Genomic DNA, 20,861 nt, shown 5'->3' on the forward strand with positions numbered 1-20,861 from the left:
CAGACTGCCTTTAGGAAGCACAGGCTAGCTGTAATTCATGCTAACCATACACACACCTGATTTATGGTCCTGACAGGACAATCAACTTTGCAAGCTCATAATGAAGCAAGGAAGCTGCAGAGTCCAACTTCAGCAGGTACTGAATTGCTTCTTGAGCTTTTTTATCCATTTTATTTGCCTTGACAATCTTTCATGTCACCCTTTGCCCCGCTGGGCCCTCGCTGAAAGCACAGTCACTCAGCAACACATTTAGCACTGGGCTGCATACCTCAATCATGATGATGAGTGGGCAGTGTGATGTTTGCGTACTGCCTGTATCAACTCCAGCAGGAGCAGAGTAAATGGCATCACGACCCCCTTATCTGATAATGAGCTTTATTAAAGTTCTAGCCCCATAGGGCCACCATCACCGTTTTCCATCACTTATCACATCATGTCAGAAATTATTCATTTTTTTCTGAAAAACAGCCATCTACTTTTCATTTTTGAGCATTGAAACAGCTCTACATCCATTGCCTTCTGACATTACCAGGAGTGTAGGTGGAAATATTGTCACAAAAGACTGTCAAGACAAACAAAATGAATAAAAAAGCCTTCGGAACAATTCACTACCTACTGAAATGAGACTCCACAACTTCCTTGGTTTCATTATGGGCCTCCAAGGTTGACTGTTCCTTCAGGACCATGAATCTCATCATTACCAGGGAGCTCTATGACATTCACCACCAGCTCTCACTAATATCCTAAATCCAGCAGTTTCAAAATCATCATTAAGTTTAACAGGGAGTCTCTCAGGGAGAATTGAATTTTATCAGCTTTGACAAAGCTAATGGTGGAACAGCACAAATCGTCTAGGAGTTTGCAGTGAATTCGTAAATTGCTGGATTTCTTATGGGTTAATAATGGTGAGTGTTGTTAATATGACATTATAATCTTAGCAATTTCTGGCCCTATCCTTCTATCATTAAAGGAAATCTACTACTTAGTTTTGAGAAACAGATGGTACTCCTCTGGAGTCGGTAGCTTGGCCGTCTGTCTAGTTTCCACAAGACTGCAATTTTAATACCATAAATTTGTTACTGGCTCCCACATTGCCATCTCTGGCAATCTCATGATATAGATTTGATTTTAAATAACTTAAGTAATAGCATTTGAACTGACATTGTATAGGTACAAAATATGGGCAGTAATATGTTGGAGGCATAGTTCTTAATCTTCATTCCAGCACCTCCAATGGGAAGTAGCGCTCTCAGGGAACTTATCTCAGGAACTTCACGAATGGAAAATAATAAGCTGTGCAGCTAAAATTTTCTCCATGTGAGCAATGCTTTTGGAAATGTTGGATTGCAGAATCATCCCTATTAACTTTTACAAGGTTGACATATGGCAATATTAAACAAGTGTTCAGCTTTTAGTCTCTGTAAATCACCTTTCTTGAAAATGAGTTACGGCAGCTATTCTGTTCTGCCATGACTTAGCCCTAAATAGGTCTTCACCTTACTAAGAAAATGGGGCAACTGGCAGTAAGGGACAGAAATACAAGCCACCACCCTGCATTGTGCCTGATTCAACACAAAATTGGTCAGTGGTCATGCAACGTCTGGTGGCTTTTATGGATGTTGAAATATCATATGCAGCTCCAGGGCAAAACAACATTCCCCCAGTCTGTTCATATCCAGTCTCAGTCACAATATTTCTGCAAGGTGATGTTGAGCATGGGGTAGACATTTCTCCACAAGTGAGAAGAAAATGTGGTATTAGTTTCCGCAAAACCACTCTTGCTGCTCCACATTTTGTAGCATCTAAAAGAGCTGATGGACTGAGAAGATTCTCAGATTTCAGGTTAAATTATTACAGTGCATAGAGCAAGTACTCTTTAATTTTGACATGGCTCAGTTAAACAAAATGAACAGATAGAGATACAAAAAAGTGACCACTTGGTGGAGCAGTCTGGTCATATGCCTTGGCACAACTGTGGATGTGTTGTTCACAGGTAATGGCTGTTCTTTCATTACTCATAGAAATAAACCAAAAAGAAAATCATTCAACATCCTAACCTTTATCACATTAACTGGAAATTATAGCACCATGTGTATAGGAAAATCAAAACTGAAAGAAAAAAATGAACTTGATTACTATAAGCAAACTCAGTATGACATCACATTTTAGAAGCTGCATACTAATTTTCATTGGAATTGTTTAGTGCTTATCATGTAATTGTTGTGGTTGTAACAGGGACATTTCCCACCACCACAATATAACTCTTCTAACAAATGCTTCATGCTTCCTAACTACCAAATGACAGCTTAGTTCAATTGGCAGCACTCTCACCTCTCAGAAAGATGTGGGTTAAAGTCGCACCACAGATTTTAGCACATAAATGAGGAACATAGGAATAGGAGTATGCCATTCAGCTCCGCCAGTTGATTAGAATATAGCTAACTAATATGTCAGTTCTATTTACCCATCTTAGTTTCAAGTGGATGCAATTTGTTCTCATCTGGGCTGACAATTCAGCACAGTACTGAAAGGGTACTGCATTGTTTGAATGCCATCTTTGAATTGAGATGTTAAACTGGTGCCTAACTGTTTAGAGAAACAGATATAAAGATACAGTGAAATTATCCAAAGAAAAGCAAGCAGTCCTGTCAGTGTCCTGGCCAAATTTTATCCATTAAACATCAGCAAAAACAGATTATATAATTATTCAACAACTCACATTTATTTAGTGCCTTTAACATAAAGAATGGGGAATTTAAATTCAATTAATTAAATAAATCTGGTTTAAAAGAAAACTATTACTGTATCAGTAATGGCCACAATGAAACTGCTGATATGTCATAAAACAAACTTGGTTCACTAATTCCTTTAGGGAAGGAAATTTGCCAATCTTACCTGGTCTGGCCTACATTTGACTACAAATCCCCAACATTGTTGTTGGCTCTTAATTGCCTCCTGAAATGGCCTAACAAGCCTAGATGGCTCAGCATCAACTTCTCAAGGGTAATTCAGAATGGGCAATAAATGCTGGCCATGGCAGTGATGCCCACAACTTGCAAGTGAATAAAAAAGGTAGGATTGAAGTGTAAAGCTTTGCTCAGCGAAAAATGGAACAGAAAATTTACAAATGGTCTGCGTCAGCCTGACAGCATGACTGTAGAGGATAGAATCAATGACAAGGGAACAGAGTTTGTGCTAATATCAACAATCCTCGATCTTCTTGATGTTGAGCTACAGAAAGTTGTGACTCATCTGAGACTGGATGTCAGATCAATAGCCTGATACCCAGAGGAGGCTATTGAGGGGTTGACTGTAGTAAGGAAGAGGTAGGTGTGTGCATTATTAATCTAAAAATTAAAGTGAGAGCAGATGTTTCCAAGAGGAAATATATGGGTAAATAAGAGTGAGCTGATGATAGATCCCTAAAGATACAATAGGTGACAGTGCAAATGAGGGAAGAGAACCCCTTGCCGGGTTGTATTGGTCAGGAATGGAACAATGAAAAGTTTATCCTAAGGAGTTAGATAATAATAAAGGTATGAGAAGGAGATGGCATGGTTAACAATGCCGAATACTGTAGAAATGTGGAGTAGGGCATCTGTTTGTGGAACTTTGCCATGCACAAATTAGCTGCTGTGTTTGCTTAAATAATGCACTCTAAGAGTAAACCATTGGCTGTACAGTACTTTGGGTTTCCCCTAGTCTTCATTAAGTGATTTTATGAATGCAAGTCCTTTCTTTCAGCCAGTTTGTTATTCAATATATTATTTCATATGGAAGCAATTTGTTTTGGATGCTTCGTTACTGTACAATTAATCCTATTGTACTAATTCAGAGATTAGGGACTATTACTATTGCTTCTTCCATTATGGTGTACTTGCTCCTCCAATTCTATTTTTTGTGTTGAAGCAGCAAACAGCTGAGAAGTTATATATTGTGTAGATGATTCTTCTGGAGAGTTGTAACTTCGTAATAAAAATTGTCGTCTAACATCAAGGCTGAGTTTTGTTTATAGAATCTTCACATGATGGCTAATGCAAAATAAATAATGTTTCAATCGTTCCACTTTCTTGTGCCACTTAGGACCGAGGAGGGCGCTGAAGTTTCTAGAATGTTATCTAACCAAGCACACTGAATGAGAAAAACAGCAAGTCCACTGGGAACTGGCTTCCCTTAATAGCATATCACATGATTACTCCATGAAAAGGAAAGCACCACAAAATCTGGTTTATGCCCTGCACATACTTGCATTAAATGGCTATTTGCTTAGAAGTATTTCATGCCAACGCTTTTGCGTCGATTAACTGTCAAAGGGCAGTGTTTAATTTTCGACTTTGGTGATTTATTTTCGTCAACGCTCGAACTGCTTAGGTTTTTCTCCCTTCAACAACTTTCTGCACTGATGTGACAGTAAATGTAGGAAGAGCCTATAGGTGATGGCGAGATAACTACACCAGGCATCTTAATGATCTACCTTCTTCCCCCACAGAGCCGGAGGGTGATTGTCCGCTCGCGCTGATGCCAGCTACACGGGATGGGCGGGGCCTATAACGGACACGCCCCATTTTAATGCAGATCAAGCCTTGAATGAATGACGCGCGCGGGCGGCGTGTATAAAGTGGCGCCAGCAGCGCGGGGCTGATCAAGAGCTCGGTGCAAAGCCCCAGCTGCTCCTTTAGTGCTTTCATTTCCTCCAAAGCCTGTGGCAAAGCCCCGTAGGACCAGCCCCTTCATGAGTAACCTGTACAACTTGGATTCACGCTGCGTCTCGCCATGTTTCCCCATATTTCCTCTAGAACCGGCTAATTTCTACGAGGGAGTCAGTGGTGGGGTCAAGTCGAACCGGGGCATGTGCGAAGAAAGAGCCAACCTGGCTGACTTGAACCCGGCAGGTGATATCTACGACGACGAGACTGCCATTGATTTCAGCCCCTATGTAGTGGAGCCGGTGTCAGGCTCTCAGCTGGAGCTCTACAGTGACGACTTGTTAGCAGATCTGTTCGCCAGCACCAACAAACCGGACAAATCTCAGCCCGAGTATGGCTATCTGCCTCCTCCAGCCAGTCAGATGATGAGCTCCGTCAGTGGTGTACCTGCCTCAACAGGTAATCATTCAGAGAGGGACCTCTTCGCTGCTCAACTGCACAACAGCTACGATCAACGCCTGGATTTATCCAAAGTGGTGGTTAAAGAAGAAAGAGACGAAAACATGGAAACTTCGCTGCACACTCAGATTGCAGCCTGCGCACAGACAACCGTGCATTTACCCACGGGCCAGCCTACTCCTCCCACTAGCCCGGAGCCCAGCTCTGCAAATTTCCACGGTAGATCGGCACCTGGCAAGGAAAAAGTCAAGAAAACCATCGACCGACAAAGCTCCGAGTACCGGCAGAGGAGGGAAAGGAATAACATCGCAGTGAGAAAGAGTAGAGATAAAGCCAAACAGCGTAACGTAGAGATGCAGCAGAAAGTGATAGAACTCAATGCCGAGAACGATCGTTTACACAAAAAAATCGAGCAGTTGTCGAGGGAACTTGCGATTATGAGGAACTTTTTTGAGCAACAACCTAATGCAGCATCATTCCTCAGTGCAAATGCAGACTGTCGGTGACTGTTAAACAAAGCTTAAAAAGAAACATTTATTAGACCCTGATACCTCAACCAAAGAGTCAATTTTGTAGCAAGTACTGTGAACTTAGAAATGCGTAGATTTTTCTGGCCTTGGGAGTTCTAAACCCCTGAAACTTGTTGCAGAATGCCTTAAAAACTTTGCCATAGCAACAAAGGCGGAACGTTCCTTAAATTATTTTTTTTATAAATCTAATTTTCTATACTCATGCATTAATGCAGCTACGGTACATTTATATGCCACGATTATGAACTTTATATTTTTCATTTTAGTCAGAATGGTTGATAGAGCATGGTTGACGTTTGTTTTATATTAACTGTATTTAGTTTTATGAAAAGAATCATTAAATACGTCAATATTTCTATTTGTGCGGTGTATTTGTTCAATACCTGTGTCTTCTGCAGGGTTGGGCAGAGCAAAAAAGGTGAATGGAAAATTTCCTGATGGCACGATATCATGCGTTGTGCTGAGTCATAGTGTGATTGAGAAGCACGTGAATACGTAACTTTCACCTAGTTCAAGCTTTTTTAAAAAAAACCCATCTATTGACCCCCATGCCATACCGGAATGTCTGAACAAAGTTCAAACTTTACAGAAGCTACATTTCCGATTTTCATTACGCACCTGATTATAATTTGATAAACAGGTATTAGGATTAAACAGAACTAGAGGTTGTCTAAACCACAAGCTGAATAGTCATTCAGAAAATACATTTGAAAGTCACTTTTTAAAAGCGAATCTTCATTAAAAATATTTAGCTAAATTGATAGCATGCTATAAGAAGCTTCAAGAGTAGTTTGGTGTCCTTCACTAAACCTTGCCTGGCAGAGCTGCAGTTCACTGTGATCCTAGTTTGAGATGGAGTGAACTTTTGATTATTCTCGGGTAAGTAAATGATCGATACTGGCATACCAATATATAATTATTTTGAAATAAATGACCTTGTGTTTTAAATCCAAGCATAGTCAAAATTTAACAGCACAACATAAATCAAGGTATTTGCATTGTAACCTTGCAATGGTTCACAATCACCACACAAAGGGATAAAAGCAAAAAAACTGCGGATGCTGGAAATCCAAAACAAAAATAAAAATACCTGGAAAAACTCAGCGGGTCTGACTGACAGCATCTGCGGAGAGGAACACAGTTAATGTTTCGAGTTCGTATGACTCTTCAACTTCAACACAAAGGGGTCTGACATCCTCTGGTGCCCAGGGCTCGGCTTAAAATCACCTAAATGTTGTCAAGAACTTTCACTATGTCTAGGAATATACAGTATGTTTAGGTTATTTTCTCTCTCCCTTTAATTGTGGAGTTTGGTTTCACCTCTAAAGGTGATGACTTGGTTCTGCAATAATATGGCTGGCGGACGGGTAAGGCAACTGAAGCATTTTATTAGAATTTAAAAAATACAGCCCTTTAATATTGTTGTCAACTATCCTACTAAAATATATTTAAAGAATACAAGTTAGTAACTATTTTTGTGCAAATTAGTATGAGGAATATCCATGTTGAATCAGGTAGCACTTTAAGACATTCAGGGTTAAACGCAGTTTTAAACACCCTCTGCTTCAATGTGCCAGCTCTTACCTCAAAAGAAATTCCATCTGGAAGAGCGTAACATTTTTCCTCGTATTCACATGACCTTGCAATACTGCTTATGGCCACTAGGAGCTAGAATAAGACGTCGAGCTCATATCGATCCTCTTGGAACCAGAAGAAAGATTTCCTCTATCACTGGCCGCCTATCGAGCTCTACCCTATCCCACCCACCCCCTCTACCAGCTTATATTTCATCCCATTTCTATATGTTTTAGTTCTGATGAAGGGTCAACTGTATCCCTCTCAGCAGATGCTGTCAGACCTGCTGAGTTTTTCCAGGTATTTTTGTTTTTGTTAAAGATTTCCATCTGTTCTGGTCAAATCCAGGTCAAAAAGTGAATGGCACAGTAGGTTGTACTTTAATCAATTCTAATGTGAAACACTTGTGAAATGATAAAAATGGTTCCTGAGATAATTTTGTGCATCAAGAAGTTGCACTTGTTGAAGGAGGGAGGGGAGGGGAGTGTAATAAAAATAAAAATAAAATTATGGGTACTTGCATCTGTATCATAGCTCATTCTTTGCCCCGCCTTTGTTCACCTGCTGCTAGAAGTCTCAAATAAGCATTGTTAACTCCAGATTTGACTCTTCCAATGTTCTTCTGGCTGGCCTCCTATTTTACACCCGACATACACTAGACTCACCCAAAACTCTGCTGCCAGATCCTAACCAACCATCTAACACCCATCTCCTCTGTACTCACTGATCTACACTGGCTCCCAATTCACCAACACCTCAATTGTAAAATCATCCTTATGGCTGCTGAATTTGTACTGAACTCTTTTGACCACTCTGCTGGGAAGACTTCACATGCAAGGAAGATTGTTGTCAGGACCTCAAGGTACAAAGATCACCCACTGCATCCAGTATCATCTCCAGCCGTCTCGACTTTATCTTTCCACTGGACTCATATGTGCCCGGGCGAGGAGGAGAGGTTGATGCAGCGCAGTTCTCCCTCACTTAATCTATTTCAAGATCTAAAAGAAATTCTTAAACACAATAGCCAAAGAAGCTACGATAGGCCAGTCCTTTTAAGTTAAAAAATTCTAGATAAGTAGCTCACTGCATTTTAGTGCAGTAATACACTAACAACAGTGTCACGGCATGGATTCTGCTCCTGCAATGAATTTCTGTGGCTGTCTTGAGTGATAGAGGGTTAAAAAAAATGTTAAAACAATATGTGCTGCTTTCACTTGTCACATCATGCAACAGCAGACTAAGACTCAGAACAGGTTCTACAGTTCTCCATTTCTTTTTCAGTTGGGTGTAGCAGGAATCTAAGGAGACCTGGGAAATGATTTACAGAATTTTTAAAAATGGTATCTATTTTTCATTGACACCAGCTGTTTTCAGGTGGAAAGGAACATTTGAGCCCTTTTAGCTTATCCATAACAAATAGCCCAGAATCAGAGTAAAATAGCCAAATAAAAATTGGTGTTTTTGAATTATGTTTTACTGATATATAGCCTTGTTTCATTAACTTCTATTAAATCCTGTTAAAAATATAAATTTTAAAATAACTCGACACATCAGACATCCAAAATAGTTATTTTAATTACAGCACATCATTTAGGAATATTTAATGCAATAATTATTTCACAATTATAAAATTTCAAAAATACAGTTTGTAACTATCACTGCTACAACAATTGCTGATGGTCAAGAATTTCACTTTTGCTGAGGCTGGGCTATCACCTGTAGCAGCCTGATTTCTTCCAGACCAATCCAGTTTACTGGTTGATTTGTTAACGAGCGGACATAGCAGCTGAGAGGCCCCAGTTCCTGGCCAAGTACACCATCTATCTCATAGCCCTGTCATGGTAATAAAACAAACACTGTTTTTAACTATAAAGAACATTCTGTATCCAAAAGTTAAGTTGGTAAAGTAGAACATATTCATAGATAGGTAAATAAAAACTTTTCACATGCCATTTCATACAACATGTGCATGGTGGGGGTGCAGATATTTTCACAGTGCTATATTTTAAAACCATGTTTTACTTTACTAGTTTAATAGAATTCTTGCAGCATTTATGTGGAGCATTGTGCAAGTACATAAAACATCAGAGGATTATTCCAAAATTATTTGACTGCCATATTAGAAATTCATTGATTAAAGATTTACAGGAAAATATCTTGGCCGTCAGAGCTCTGAATGCATTGTAGTTTTAAAGCTGGTCACAGAGCTAGTTAAAACATTTGGCACTGGCTCCGTAGCTACTCACTTAAAAAAAAAATGCCATTTAAAAATTCAACCTGCATTTTCAGACATGGATTTCAGTACTGGCTTTTAGAGATTTTGTATTCTAAAGTTTAAAAAAAAAATCAAAAGAGTAGAGTTAGTATTCAGTTATAAAATTAGAAATTTTAAACTAATTCATACAAGGTGTGAAAAATCAGTTTTAGTCATACGCCAAGCTACATGAGATATTAGGCAACCAAAAGTGTGGTCAAAGAGTTTTAAAACATGCCTTGAGGATGAAAGCGAGGTAGGGAGGCAGAGGGAATTCTAGAGCTTGGAGACTAGGCAACTGAAGGCACAACTGACAATGGCAGAGCAGTTATAATTGGGAATGCAGATGTTATGGACAGGAGGGGATTAGATTAAACAGCCTTGATTTCTCCTCTCACCACCCATCCAAAAACAATAAGGAGTTTTGATTTTGATTTCCCCTTTAATAAGTGGTGGCGTATTTTTTCCAACCCCTCAGTTTGGTGTGATCCAATTTCTATTAACTCCACAGCAAACTTGAGATAAGGTAAAATCAGAGGGCTAGTTTATTTTACACACACTCAAAACGTGGGGAGGGGTGGTGTCACTACATAGCCCCCAGTATTTTCATTCAATAAAAGAGGGATAAAGAAAAGAGAGGTACAGGGCAAAGGCCACAGAGAAGATGAGGATTATTGTTGCATGAAAGTCCAGAGTCAAAAGTCCAATGGTATATTCTTTCACAGAGTCAGCAGGCCGAAGGCTGATGCTAGATAATTTACCTTCCCAGCAGAGATGAGATGGGCATGTAGAACTGAATTAGTCTTGTAGATGCTGGTACAGAAGTTCAGAAGGTCAAGTAGAAACAGGGTAGGTGGGAAGCCTGGTATTCAAACCTGGACAGAGCCCCTTTTCTGCTGCTGCCTGCTAGATGGAAAATGGCAGTCTGAGCTTTGCAGCTCCACAAACAAGGTAATTGGTTCTCCCAGCTGGGAGGGATGGGGGGTCATGTGATGTGACTCCAACTTCCACTTTGATTTGGACTAAGGATATATATTCCTTTATTTTATATATATGTTTATTCCTTTGCCTGGCTTCTTCAGATAGCTAATGTTTCAACCATTAATAATTTCAAAAAGAGGTTTCAGGGTCCTCGCCAACTAATGGTCTCCGTTGGCCAGGGCCTGGCCTTAGAAATGTAAATGGCCTTTGTATAATTCCTGGGGATTTGATCTCTGCAATAACAGGAAGCATTAACACCTCTTTAGAGATAACAAGGTGGCAGTTGTTCTGAAGGCCAGGAAGTTCCTTTTGTTTGAGTTATAGCCAGGCATAGCTTCAGTCATTTTCATCCCGGCTAATTTATATATTTTATAAAAATATAGGATGAGGTTTTAGCTCTGGGTTATGAATTCTATTCCATTTTTTAAAAAATGAGGTCTTAAAAAGGAATAATAGGAAGTGAAGAAGTATACATGTGTTCTCTCATTTGTACTGGCATGTCAGACACCTGTCAGAAACGGCAGTTCCCTGCTGCATCTTCTTTCTTAGGTGTTTAAACCCAGCATAGTACATCAGCAAGGACATTGTCTGGTCCTGCGATTTGGAAGGTTTAGGTGACCTGGGGAAGATTTGAAATTCATTTGTACAAGGAAGTCTTTTTGGGTATAGAGTCCCGAGTTCCCTCTGTTAGGGACCAGGCATAAGCAAAGCCCTTGGTTTCAGAACTCTGCTTGTCCATCTCCTGATTAAGAATCCTCAAAAGGGTCTGAGGATTTTTCAGAATGGTTAGCACTCAGGAAGCAAGTGATAGTCAAGCTGCTCTGGGCGATCTGCAGGGGAATGCTGGGCATGTCACTCTGTGGGTTTCGGACCCTGGGATCATAGGACTGAGCTGCTCTTGTCCAGCTTAGCTCCTGAATGTTCACTTTGGTAACCTGTGGGTTCAGCTGTTCAGATCCGGGACTGTGGTTTGGCTGAGAGTGATGAGATTGGGGTATTTAGGGTCTTAGGCCTCGTTAGGCGATTCCGGTTCAGGATCTGGCTTGGGCACTAGCACAGCTGGACAGCTCTAGCTTCTGGTGCTAGGTGCTTTGAGTTGGCATGGCAACAGGCAGGTAGTTCACTCCTGAACTTGGGCCAGCCTTTCTGGGCCAGGATGATAGGAAGATGGCTTTCTGGCATAGGCCTCTCCCGCATCTGTCTGGACAGGGCTACCGGACTGTAACCTGGTGGATTGTTAGGGATTATTTTAACTGTAGGGGGCAACCTTGTCCGGTCACCTAGCAATTCTGCACTAAGGTGGATGGCATGAGGTCCAATCTGGGGTCCCTCCACTGGTAAGTTGCATGGTAAGTTTTTTGGGATGCTACTGTCCTCTGGTGGATGATCAGTTCTTACTGCGCCTCCTAGTGACTTTTCAACTAAGTGAGGCATCACCCTTACTCCTTCTGGGCTAATTTGGGAACTTTGCTTGTCCACATTTAAATTTGTCCTAATGCTACCAGCCAGGCCAATCAATGGTTTCCAAGCTAAGGCCTTTGACTTTGGAGGGGCTGCTCTCCTAGCTTGTTCCATGGCCCCTGGAACACTTCTGCCTTAAGTGGAGATACAGTTCCAGCTACACTCCCTAGTAACTTTTCAACTGGTAAAGGGGAGGTGGTGGCATAGTAGTATTGCCACTGGACTCGTGTTCCAGAGATCCAGGGTAATGCTCTGGGGATTGGGATTTGAATCCCACCATAGCCGCTTGGTGAAATTTGAATTCAAACAAAACCACTGCCAATTGTTGTAAAAACCGATCTGCCTTAAGGAAGGAAATCTGCTGTCTTTACCTGGTCTGGCCTACATGTGACTCCAGACCCACCAGCAATGTGCTTGACTCTTAAATGGCCTCTGAACAATGCCAATTAGGGTTGGGCAATAAATGCTAGCCACCCACATCCCAAGAACAAATTTATTAAAAAAGCATCTCACTCCTGATCTGCTCATCGGTTTGGGTACTTCCTGTGTCCCTATTTAATATCGGAAAGAACTACTTCAGGCAAGTCCTTATTCTTTCTGTGCTTAATAACCTGCCTTCCCTCAGGCTCTTTGACTACCAGGGGCATCTCCCTCACAATTTCTTTCCCTGTTTTAGGACTTCTCTGGTCCCTATTCCATTCTGGGATGCTTGGTAAATCTATTTCAGATTCTAGGGGCCTCTTTTAATATTACTGGCCTGGCTTTGGCCTTGCTGCATTCAAGCAACTCTTGTTTGAGGGTTATGGGTGCTTTTTCATCTTTTTGGACCTCGGGACCTTCCTCAGCTTCCTGTCCATCTGCAGGTTTCTGCTGTTTCGTCTTGGCCCTTTTCTTTTGCTGTTAACATCCTGCTAATGGTAGTTTAGGGACAATTTCTACCGTGCTACAGTAACAGGGTCTGGACCACAGTTAAATGCTAGGTGGACCTTATGGAGGGGTGCAAACACAGATCCTCCTCCTACTCCACTGATCAATGCTTTGGTTTTCAGGGGGGGAATTCAGTGGGTAGGTTTAAGTTGAGTGATTCCGAAAGAAGGACCTCCGACAGTGCAGTGCTCCCTGAAAACTGCACTGGAGTGTCAGCCTAGATTTTTGTGCTCAAGCCCCAGAATGTGACTTGAACCTGCAGCCTTATGATTCAGAGGGGAGCGGGTACTGACAACTGAGCCATAAAAGTTAATTTTCAATAGCAGGGGGGTTTTTTGGTAGTATTAAGCATATTTGGTAGTATTGGTGGAGGCAGGTTGCCTCAAATCCTTTAAAAAGTACCTGGATGAGCACTTGGCATGTCATAACATTCAAGGCTATGGGCCAAGTGCTGGTAAATGGGATTAGGTAGGTAGGTCGGGTGTTTCTCGCGTGTCGGTGCAGACTCGATTGCCCGAAGAGCTTCTTCTACACCGTGTGATTCTGTGATTAAGAATTAGCACGCTGTTAAAAGGGTACTTAGACTGGAATGAGAAGCCTCAATTTTAGTAAGTTTTAAGTCTGAGAGTTAATACAGAAAACATCACATCATTCAATACATTTGAATAGCAAGTCAGATGGCAAGATGCTCTTTTCGGGAAGCAGGGCATCTCAGACAGTGACATCCAGATTACCGCATTTAATTACATCTGAGCAGTTGCCATAAGTGCTATCCAATTTGTATATAAATAAAAGTGAGCAGCGATAATCTCACCATTATTTTAACAGCAAAATCTGGTCCATAATGTTTTGAAAGCTGGCTGATTGGCAGGAATTCTTAGGCAATATTTTCATTGGTACAAATATAGTAGATGTGCAAGCAAATTGTAGACTCTGCTGGAAATAGCAACATGCTCACAAACAAATATGTTAACTGTTGTTACTACAGATGCATTAACAGTTAAAAGATTTATTTTGATTTTGTGGTTGTGCAAGGTATTCACTATTGCTGCTAACTACAAATCTCAGTATGATAATGTTTTAGAACCATGTTAGGCATTAATCATTCAATAAATCTTGTGTAATAGTTTGAGAAAGGAATCTCAAGGATGTGTTTTTCCCAGCTTATTTCCCCTACTTATTGATCAGGTTTTGAAACATTTTCTGTGCCTGGCTTTAGGCAAACTTGTTTTCTGTTACAACTATTTTCTTTCCTGATTTGCTGTCCCAATTATAAGGAACATATCTTTTTATTTCTGTTGGACTGGGGATTAAAATTGCAAAGGCTGCAGGTTGAAAGACATGTCCACTGGAACAGAGTGAGAGGTATATAAAATGTTGCAGTCCTGGGGAAGAATTTTCTCCCGTCCGGGGGTTGGGGGGGAGTGCAGGAGTGGGCGCATGCAGGCACGCCTCTGATCGGTGCCCCCAATTGGGGGTGCAGCGCCATTTTAAGTGGGCGGGCCAATTAAGACCTGCCGAGTGTGACATCTGCCAGGAAGCGCTATGCGCTCCCTGTGCGGGTGGGCGGGGCGGATTCCCTCAGTCGAAGCTAAGCAATACCTCAGGGAGATCAGCACCAAATTTAAAAATGGTAAATGTACAAAAACAAAATTTCCCTGACATGTCCCCTCATGTGATACTGTCACACATATGTCCATCACTTTAAATCAAACATTTATAAAATTTTTAAAAACCCTCATGAAACCTCATTCTGCCCATGGATGAGTTTTCATGCTTTTTCTGAAGCCCGCCAGGGCTCCTGGCCTGCCCGCCAAACTTAAGGTTGGACGGGCAGGTCCATTAATGATGTTAATGAGTTTGTCAATGGCCTCAATAGGCCATTGACAGGTCGGCGGGCGCATGGCTGATTCATTTGCGTCCCCGCCGACCTGAAAATTGAAATGACGCGGGGTGATGTCGGGAGTTCCACCCGACATCATCCTGCGTCATTTTACACGTCAATGAGTGGGCCCCGCCTTCCACTTGCCAACCTAAAGATCCTGGCCCTGGAACAGTGTGTGCCATGAAAGACAAGATGATGCCTGAAAGGAGTACTGGACCAAGGGAGCTGCCTGGCAACAACGTTTTAATTAGCTCCTGACCAGGTGACCAGGGTTGTGTGAGACAGCAGGGCAGCCAAAGAGCTCCTATTCTGAAAGGAATAAGACCTAAAACCTCTTTCTCCTGTGTGTGGAAGATTCCAGTAAATTCCACAATAATAGCTAGCTGGATTTTCTTCTCATAGCTCTAATAACCGGCTTTCTCTCTGAAAACCCCTGCCAAGAGGCCAAGGGGAAAATCACTGTTAGAGACATTGAAAGGCAAGTGCTCAACCAGTGAACTAAATACTGGAAGTGCTGGAAGAGCACCTGTGTCATCAACAAGAGCTGAAAGGAATTTGGAAGACATTGATAATCCAACCATAACCAAAATGTTCTGAGGGACTGTCAAATTGTAACCCTCAAGAATAGGTAGTGTAAAAAGATATGAGAAATGCAATAAAGTAAAAAAAAAAGGAAGAAAAAAATTAAAAGGTAAAATGGAGATTTAAAAAATTAAGATTTTTATTTAGGACATTTTAATGAAATATCATTTATATCTAAAATCAACTGTTCAACAATACATATAATAAAACATAAATTCCACAGGCGTCCTTGAAATATCTATACTGCAACCCACTAACACATCAGCTTCACATCACAGGTGCATGCAGACTTTCAACAGTCTTTACCAAAAGATCTGATAAATCATAACTTTTTACTATAGGACTTCTTAATTGTTACAGAATAAATTTTGATTCATTCAAAGGAGTTTATCGAATACTCAGATAATGTAACACATTGTTACGTGTAGGATTATTTTTGGAAAAGTTTATTCATTTACAAGTATTCAATAAAATATTGAAAAGTAACCTAGCATAGACAAAGCCTTGTAGTTAATTTAATTTCTTACAAAAGTCTACACTTCTTAAAGTCATTTGCAGAAAACAAAGCAGAATGCTTTGAAATGTACCAATCTGATCAATTCCATTAATCTGATTTTTTGTCATAATTACTGATACTTGAATGCATGCACTTCTGCCTTGGGGGAATTAACAATCAGGGAGTGATCTCTGCATGCCCAATTACGAATTAAGAATTGGCAATAAGAGAAGGTGGGAATTTTAAAATTGCTGCAATGCGCTCATTGTTTATAACCATAATACTAAACTTCAAGCAGCAATGCAGACAGACTATAATAACAAAATGAGGGTTAGGCACTTCCCTAGGGGCAGAAATAATAAAAATGTTAGTCACTGTGCCACTTGTCAACCAAATAGAACACTCCTCATTTACAGTCTTCAGTACATAGATGTTACATTCTGATACCCAGGGTCAAAGAGACTGTAATGCATTATTGTCAGAACTGTGGACAAGATTTTTCAGCTGGCGGGGTTTCCCACTACCTGAAGAGTCAGCGCGGAATGCAGCCAATACAGGCTGCGTGGCAGCCATTTAACCTTAATTGGCTAAGGCTGAAACTTCTGCACCACTAAGGAGGAAGTCCTGCCTTAGATAGCTGCCAGCCAGTGCCAGGTTCAAGCGATGGCTACTGCTGAGACTACAGCCAGTCCCTGAAGAGGAGGGGCTACTGGATGCCAGACTGAAGGTGTGTCCTGGTTATCAGTGGCCTCAGAGAGTGAGAGGATGGGTTTGAGAGGCTTGGGGGAGGGCTGAAGGGAGGTATGACCACAGGAGGTACCCTCTCCCACCCTTGCCTGACAGCAGCCTGCACAGATAAAGTTGCCTGGTTACTTGCTTGGCCTGGGCCTCCCCCTTTCGCAAGAAAATAGTGGCGGAGGCAGACTTAAGTGGCCATTAATTGGCCCAAGGGCAGGCCAGCCACCTGATGCCTCCATCACCCACCCCCCCACCAACTAAAATGGTAGACAGGTCGGGGATGAGCAACTAGGAGCAGGTAGGCCACATGCTACACTTTATGAGAACCCTGCCTTCAAAGCCGCTGGCGGGCACTGTAAAATTCCAACCCATATGTTAACAAGCAATCCAAGTGCTGCAACACTAAATATTAAAAGCGTAGCCTATCAACAATAGGATTGTTTCTGGTTTGTGAAATTGAAAACTGTTTTTTCGAGAAAACAGAATTAAATGGCAGGTTGAATCTCTGAATTTATACCATTTTAAAATGGTTGAATGCAATCATTTCTATAAACAAATATTTTTCACATTAAAAGGGGTTTCCAAAGAAACTAATGTTTGTCAACTTCAAATTTCAAGATGTAGACAGTACTAACTCACCCCTTCATCACCAGAGGAATGCAGCAGAAGAGATGAAATGCTTGGTTCTAGGAGCTGTATTGGGAAATAATGGGTCAGAAATAAAATATGGTCAGACTCTTGTACTACAGGATTTAGATATATTCCAGAAAGAAAAAAATCTTTACTGCATTTCTATTGGCACTAACTAAATTACTAATGTAGCTGATGCAACTTTGTACATTCTCAACTTTTGTGTCTCAACTTACTTCACTCGACAAAACAAATCCTATTATAACACTAATATACACAGTCATATTTTCTAGAATTTAGCTTAATTCCACATGTATAATATTTATTTTTACTTCAAAAAAACCTCAATCAGCAGTGAGAATTCCCACTACTAGCAGAACAGTCAGCGAAACTTATATCTGTTCACCTTTCTCAAAGGCATTAAAAACACTTTCAACCCTTTTACATGTCACAATGATGTTAATTCTGTCTGGCATTACAATATTAATACGGTTTGGTATTTGGGATTATGCTCACAGGCAAACTTTGTTTTGCCCTTGTAAAATGGAACCAAAAAGGCAAAGCAAAACCACAGCAAAATTCTTCGGCCTAATGTCTTGAGAAATTGTCTTAAAGGACTGGCTTTTATAGATATAAACAAACTTATATATAAGAACTGCAATTAAAGTGCGACAAGTAATACTGCCTCAACTGAATACATATCATCACTCTTGAATAAAAGAGAGTCCTGGATCAACCCACCCTCTTAACTGAAGGAAACCAATATAGAGGTGATGGAAAAAAAAAGGTTCAATCAACAGCCAGCTTGAAAGTCACGACAGAAATAGTTCACTTAAAAAATAACTTTCAAGCCAGTCTAAAATCTAATTGTTTAGTTAAAAAGATGCAAGTTAGGGTAGCCAGTTCTAATATCATATACATCAAACTAACTTCTATGCAGCAACATATTTCTGATCAAATGAACAATTCTAAAATTGCAAGAAATTAAAATAGGAATTAAGCACTGACAGAAATCAAAAGTCTTTAAAGAAAGAATTTCTATCTATAATTTCCACAATTAATTTCCCTTTATGAGGTGTCTGCTATCAAGCAACCTCCTTCCACTGAAGAGGTGGGATGGTCTTGGCCAGAGACTGGCTCTGTGACTGCCATTAATGCTACTCTGATCAGTCCCAGAGAGAAGTGTTACCCTGCAATAAGATGCTTCATCAAGCAGTGTCCTAACAACTGACTGGAACTATCATCAACTGTCGTAAAAACCCTTCTGGTTCACCAATGTCATTTAACCATAGAACCATATAAAAGCTATGATGCAGAAAGAGGCCCATCATATCTTTGCCAGCCAAAAAGAGAAAAAAGAAACTAGCAACTCATTTTAATCCCACTTTCCAGCACCTGGTCCATACCCTTGCAGGTTACAGCATTTCAGCCTCAACCACCAATTTAGCAGTTTATTCCAGACACCCACCATGCTCTGGGTGAAAAAGTTTTTCCTCATGTTCCCTCAAATCCTTCTACCAATTACCTTAAACCTACGCCCCCTGGTAATTGACCCCTCAGCTAGGGGAAACAAGTCTTTCTTGTCTACCTTATCTAGGCCCCTCATAATTTTGTACACCTCAATTAGGTCACCCCTTAGCCTCCTCTGTTCTAAGGAAAACAACCCTAGCCTATCCAATCTCTCCTCACAGCTGCAATTTTCAAGCCCTGGTAACATTCTTGTAAATCTCCTCTGCACTCTCTCCAGGGTGTCCTTCCTGTAATGTGGTGACCAGAACTGTACACAAAATTCGAGCTGTGGCCTAACCAGCGTTTTATACAGTTCCATAATTACATCCCTGCTTTTGTATTCAATCCCTCGTCCAATAAATGAAAGCATTCCATATGCTTTCTTGACCACCTTGCTCACCTGTCCTGCCACCTTCAAGGACCTGTGGACATGCACTCCAGGGTCTCTCACTGCCTTAACCCCTGTCAATAACTTTCCGCTTATTGAGTATTCCCTTGCTTTGTTTGCCCTCCCCAAATTTGTTATCTCACACTTTTCCAGATTGAATTCCATTTGCCAGTTCTCTGCCCACTCAACCAAACTATTGATATCATTCTGGAGTTGACAGCTAACCTCTTCACTATCAACTACACGGCCAATTTTTGTCATCTGCAAATTTCCCAATCATGCCTCCCACATTTAAGTCTAAATCATTCATATATATAACAAACAACAAGGGCCCCAACACTGAGATCTATGGAACACCACTGGAAACCATTTTCCATTCGCAAGAACATCCATCGACCATTACCCTTTCTTTCCTGTCACTGAACCAATTTTGGATCCAACCTGCCACCTTCTTCTGTATCCCATAAGCTCTCACTTTCCTGACCAGTCTGCCATGTGGGACCTTGTCAAATGCCTTGCTTTAATCCATGTAGGTAACATCCACTACACCACTCTCATCAATCCTCCTTGTTACTTCCTCAAAAAATTCTATTAAGTTTATCCTGTCTCTCAGAATTGTTTCCAATAATTTGCCCACCACCAAAGTCAGACTGACCGACCTATAATTTTTTGGTCTATCCCTCGCACCCTTTTTAAATAATGGTACAACGTTCGCAGACTTCCAATTTTCTGGGACCTCGCCTGTATCTAGAAAGGATTGGAAAAAGATCCTCAGAGCATCCGCTATTTCCTCCCTGACCTTCTTCAACAGCCTGGTGATTTATCCCCCTTCAAGGATGCTAGACTCTCCAGTACTTCCTCTCTCACTATGCTTATTGTATCTAATACCTCACACTCCTCCTCTTTAACTAGAATGTTTGCGTCATCCTTCTCCCTAGTGAAGACAGAGACAAAGTACTCATCGAGAACCCTGACCACATCTTCTGCATCAACTTACAAGTTACCATGTACATCTCTGATAGGCCCTACCTTTTCCTTAGTTATTCCCATGCTCTTAATGTACTGGTAAAACATCTTATGATTTTCTTTGATTTTATCTGCCAATATTTTTTCATATCCTCTCTGCTTTCCTAATTTCCATTTTTACTTCGTCCCTGTACTTTCTATACTCCTCTAGGCTTTCTATAGTATTAAGTCTTTTCTGTTTTATCTAGGCTTATATGCTTCTGGATAACCAGGGAGCTCTAGATTTGGCAGTACCACTCTTTTTCTTCGTGGTGACATGTCTAAACTGTGCCCGTAGAATCTCGCCTTTGAATGCCACAGTTTTTCCTTCTAATAGCTGTATCCAGTCCACTCTCGCCAGCTCACCTCTCAGCTTTGTAAAATTTGTCTACCCCCAATTTAGAACTTATACGCCTGTTGTATCTTTGTCTTTTTCCATAATGATGCTAAATCTATATTATGGTCAATATCTCCAAAATGGCCCCTCACTGCCACTTCATCTACTTGCCCAGCTTCATTTCCTAAGACTAAATCTAGCATTGCACCCACTCTCATTGGGCTTGTTACATGCTGGCTAAAAAAGTTCTCTTGAACGCAGTTCAAGAATTTTGCATCCTCTGTGACCTTCACACTGTCAAATCCCAATTGATATTAGGGTAGTTGAAGTCCCCAACGATTACTGCCCTATTGTTCTTGTACTCAGAAATCTATCTACATATTTGCTCTTCTAACTCCTTTCCACTATTTGGGAGTCTATAGTACATTCCTAGCAGTGTGGCTGCCCAATTTAGTTCT

At 40.9% G+C, this 20,861-nt stretch overlaps 2 protein-coding genes across 4 annotated transcripts in view; one reads left to right on the forward strand and one right to left on the reverse strand.

The window, feature by feature from the left end:
* Positions 1–4,621: 4,621 nt before the first annotated feature.
* Positions 4,622–5,989, forward strand: cebpd (CCAAT enhancer binding protein delta). The gene has a single exon (XM_041190637.1). It carries the CDS (start codon positions 4,733–4,735, stop codon positions 5,609–5,611), a length of 879 nt encoding a protein of 292 aa, XP_041046571.1. The 5' UTR covers positions 4,622–4,732; the 3' UTR covers positions 5,612–5,989.
* A 2,778-nt stretch (positions 5,990–8,767) lies between these two features.
* Positions 8,768–20,861, reverse strand: part of spidr (scaffold protein involved in DNA repair) — a 336,544-nt gene continuing 324,450 nt past the window's right edge. For 2 of the 3 annotated variants that reach the window (XM_041190250.1, XM_041190247.1), the window contains 2 exons: positions 17,174–17,227; positions 8,768–9,043 (listed from right to left, as the gene is read on the reverse strand). In XM_041190250.1, the coding sequence (XP_041046184.1) occupies positions 8,900–9,043; positions 17,174–17,227 (198 nt within the window). In that variant the 3' untranslated portion in view covers positions 8,768–8,899. Of the gene's footprint in view, positions 9,044–13,235; positions 13,377–17,173; positions 17,228–20,861 lie in introns of all 3 variants that reach the window. The other variant, XR_005943341.1, reaches the window with a different exon arrangement.

The sequence above is a fragment of the Carcharodon carcharias genome, chromosome 6, assembly GCF_017639515.1.
Source record: "Carcharodon carcharias isolate sCarCar2 chromosome 6, sCarCar2.pri, whole genome shotgun sequence".
NCBI classification, from domain to species: domain Eukaryota; kingdom Metazoa; phylum Chordata; class Chondrichthyes; order Lamniformes; family Lamnidae; genus Carcharodon; species Carcharodon carcharias.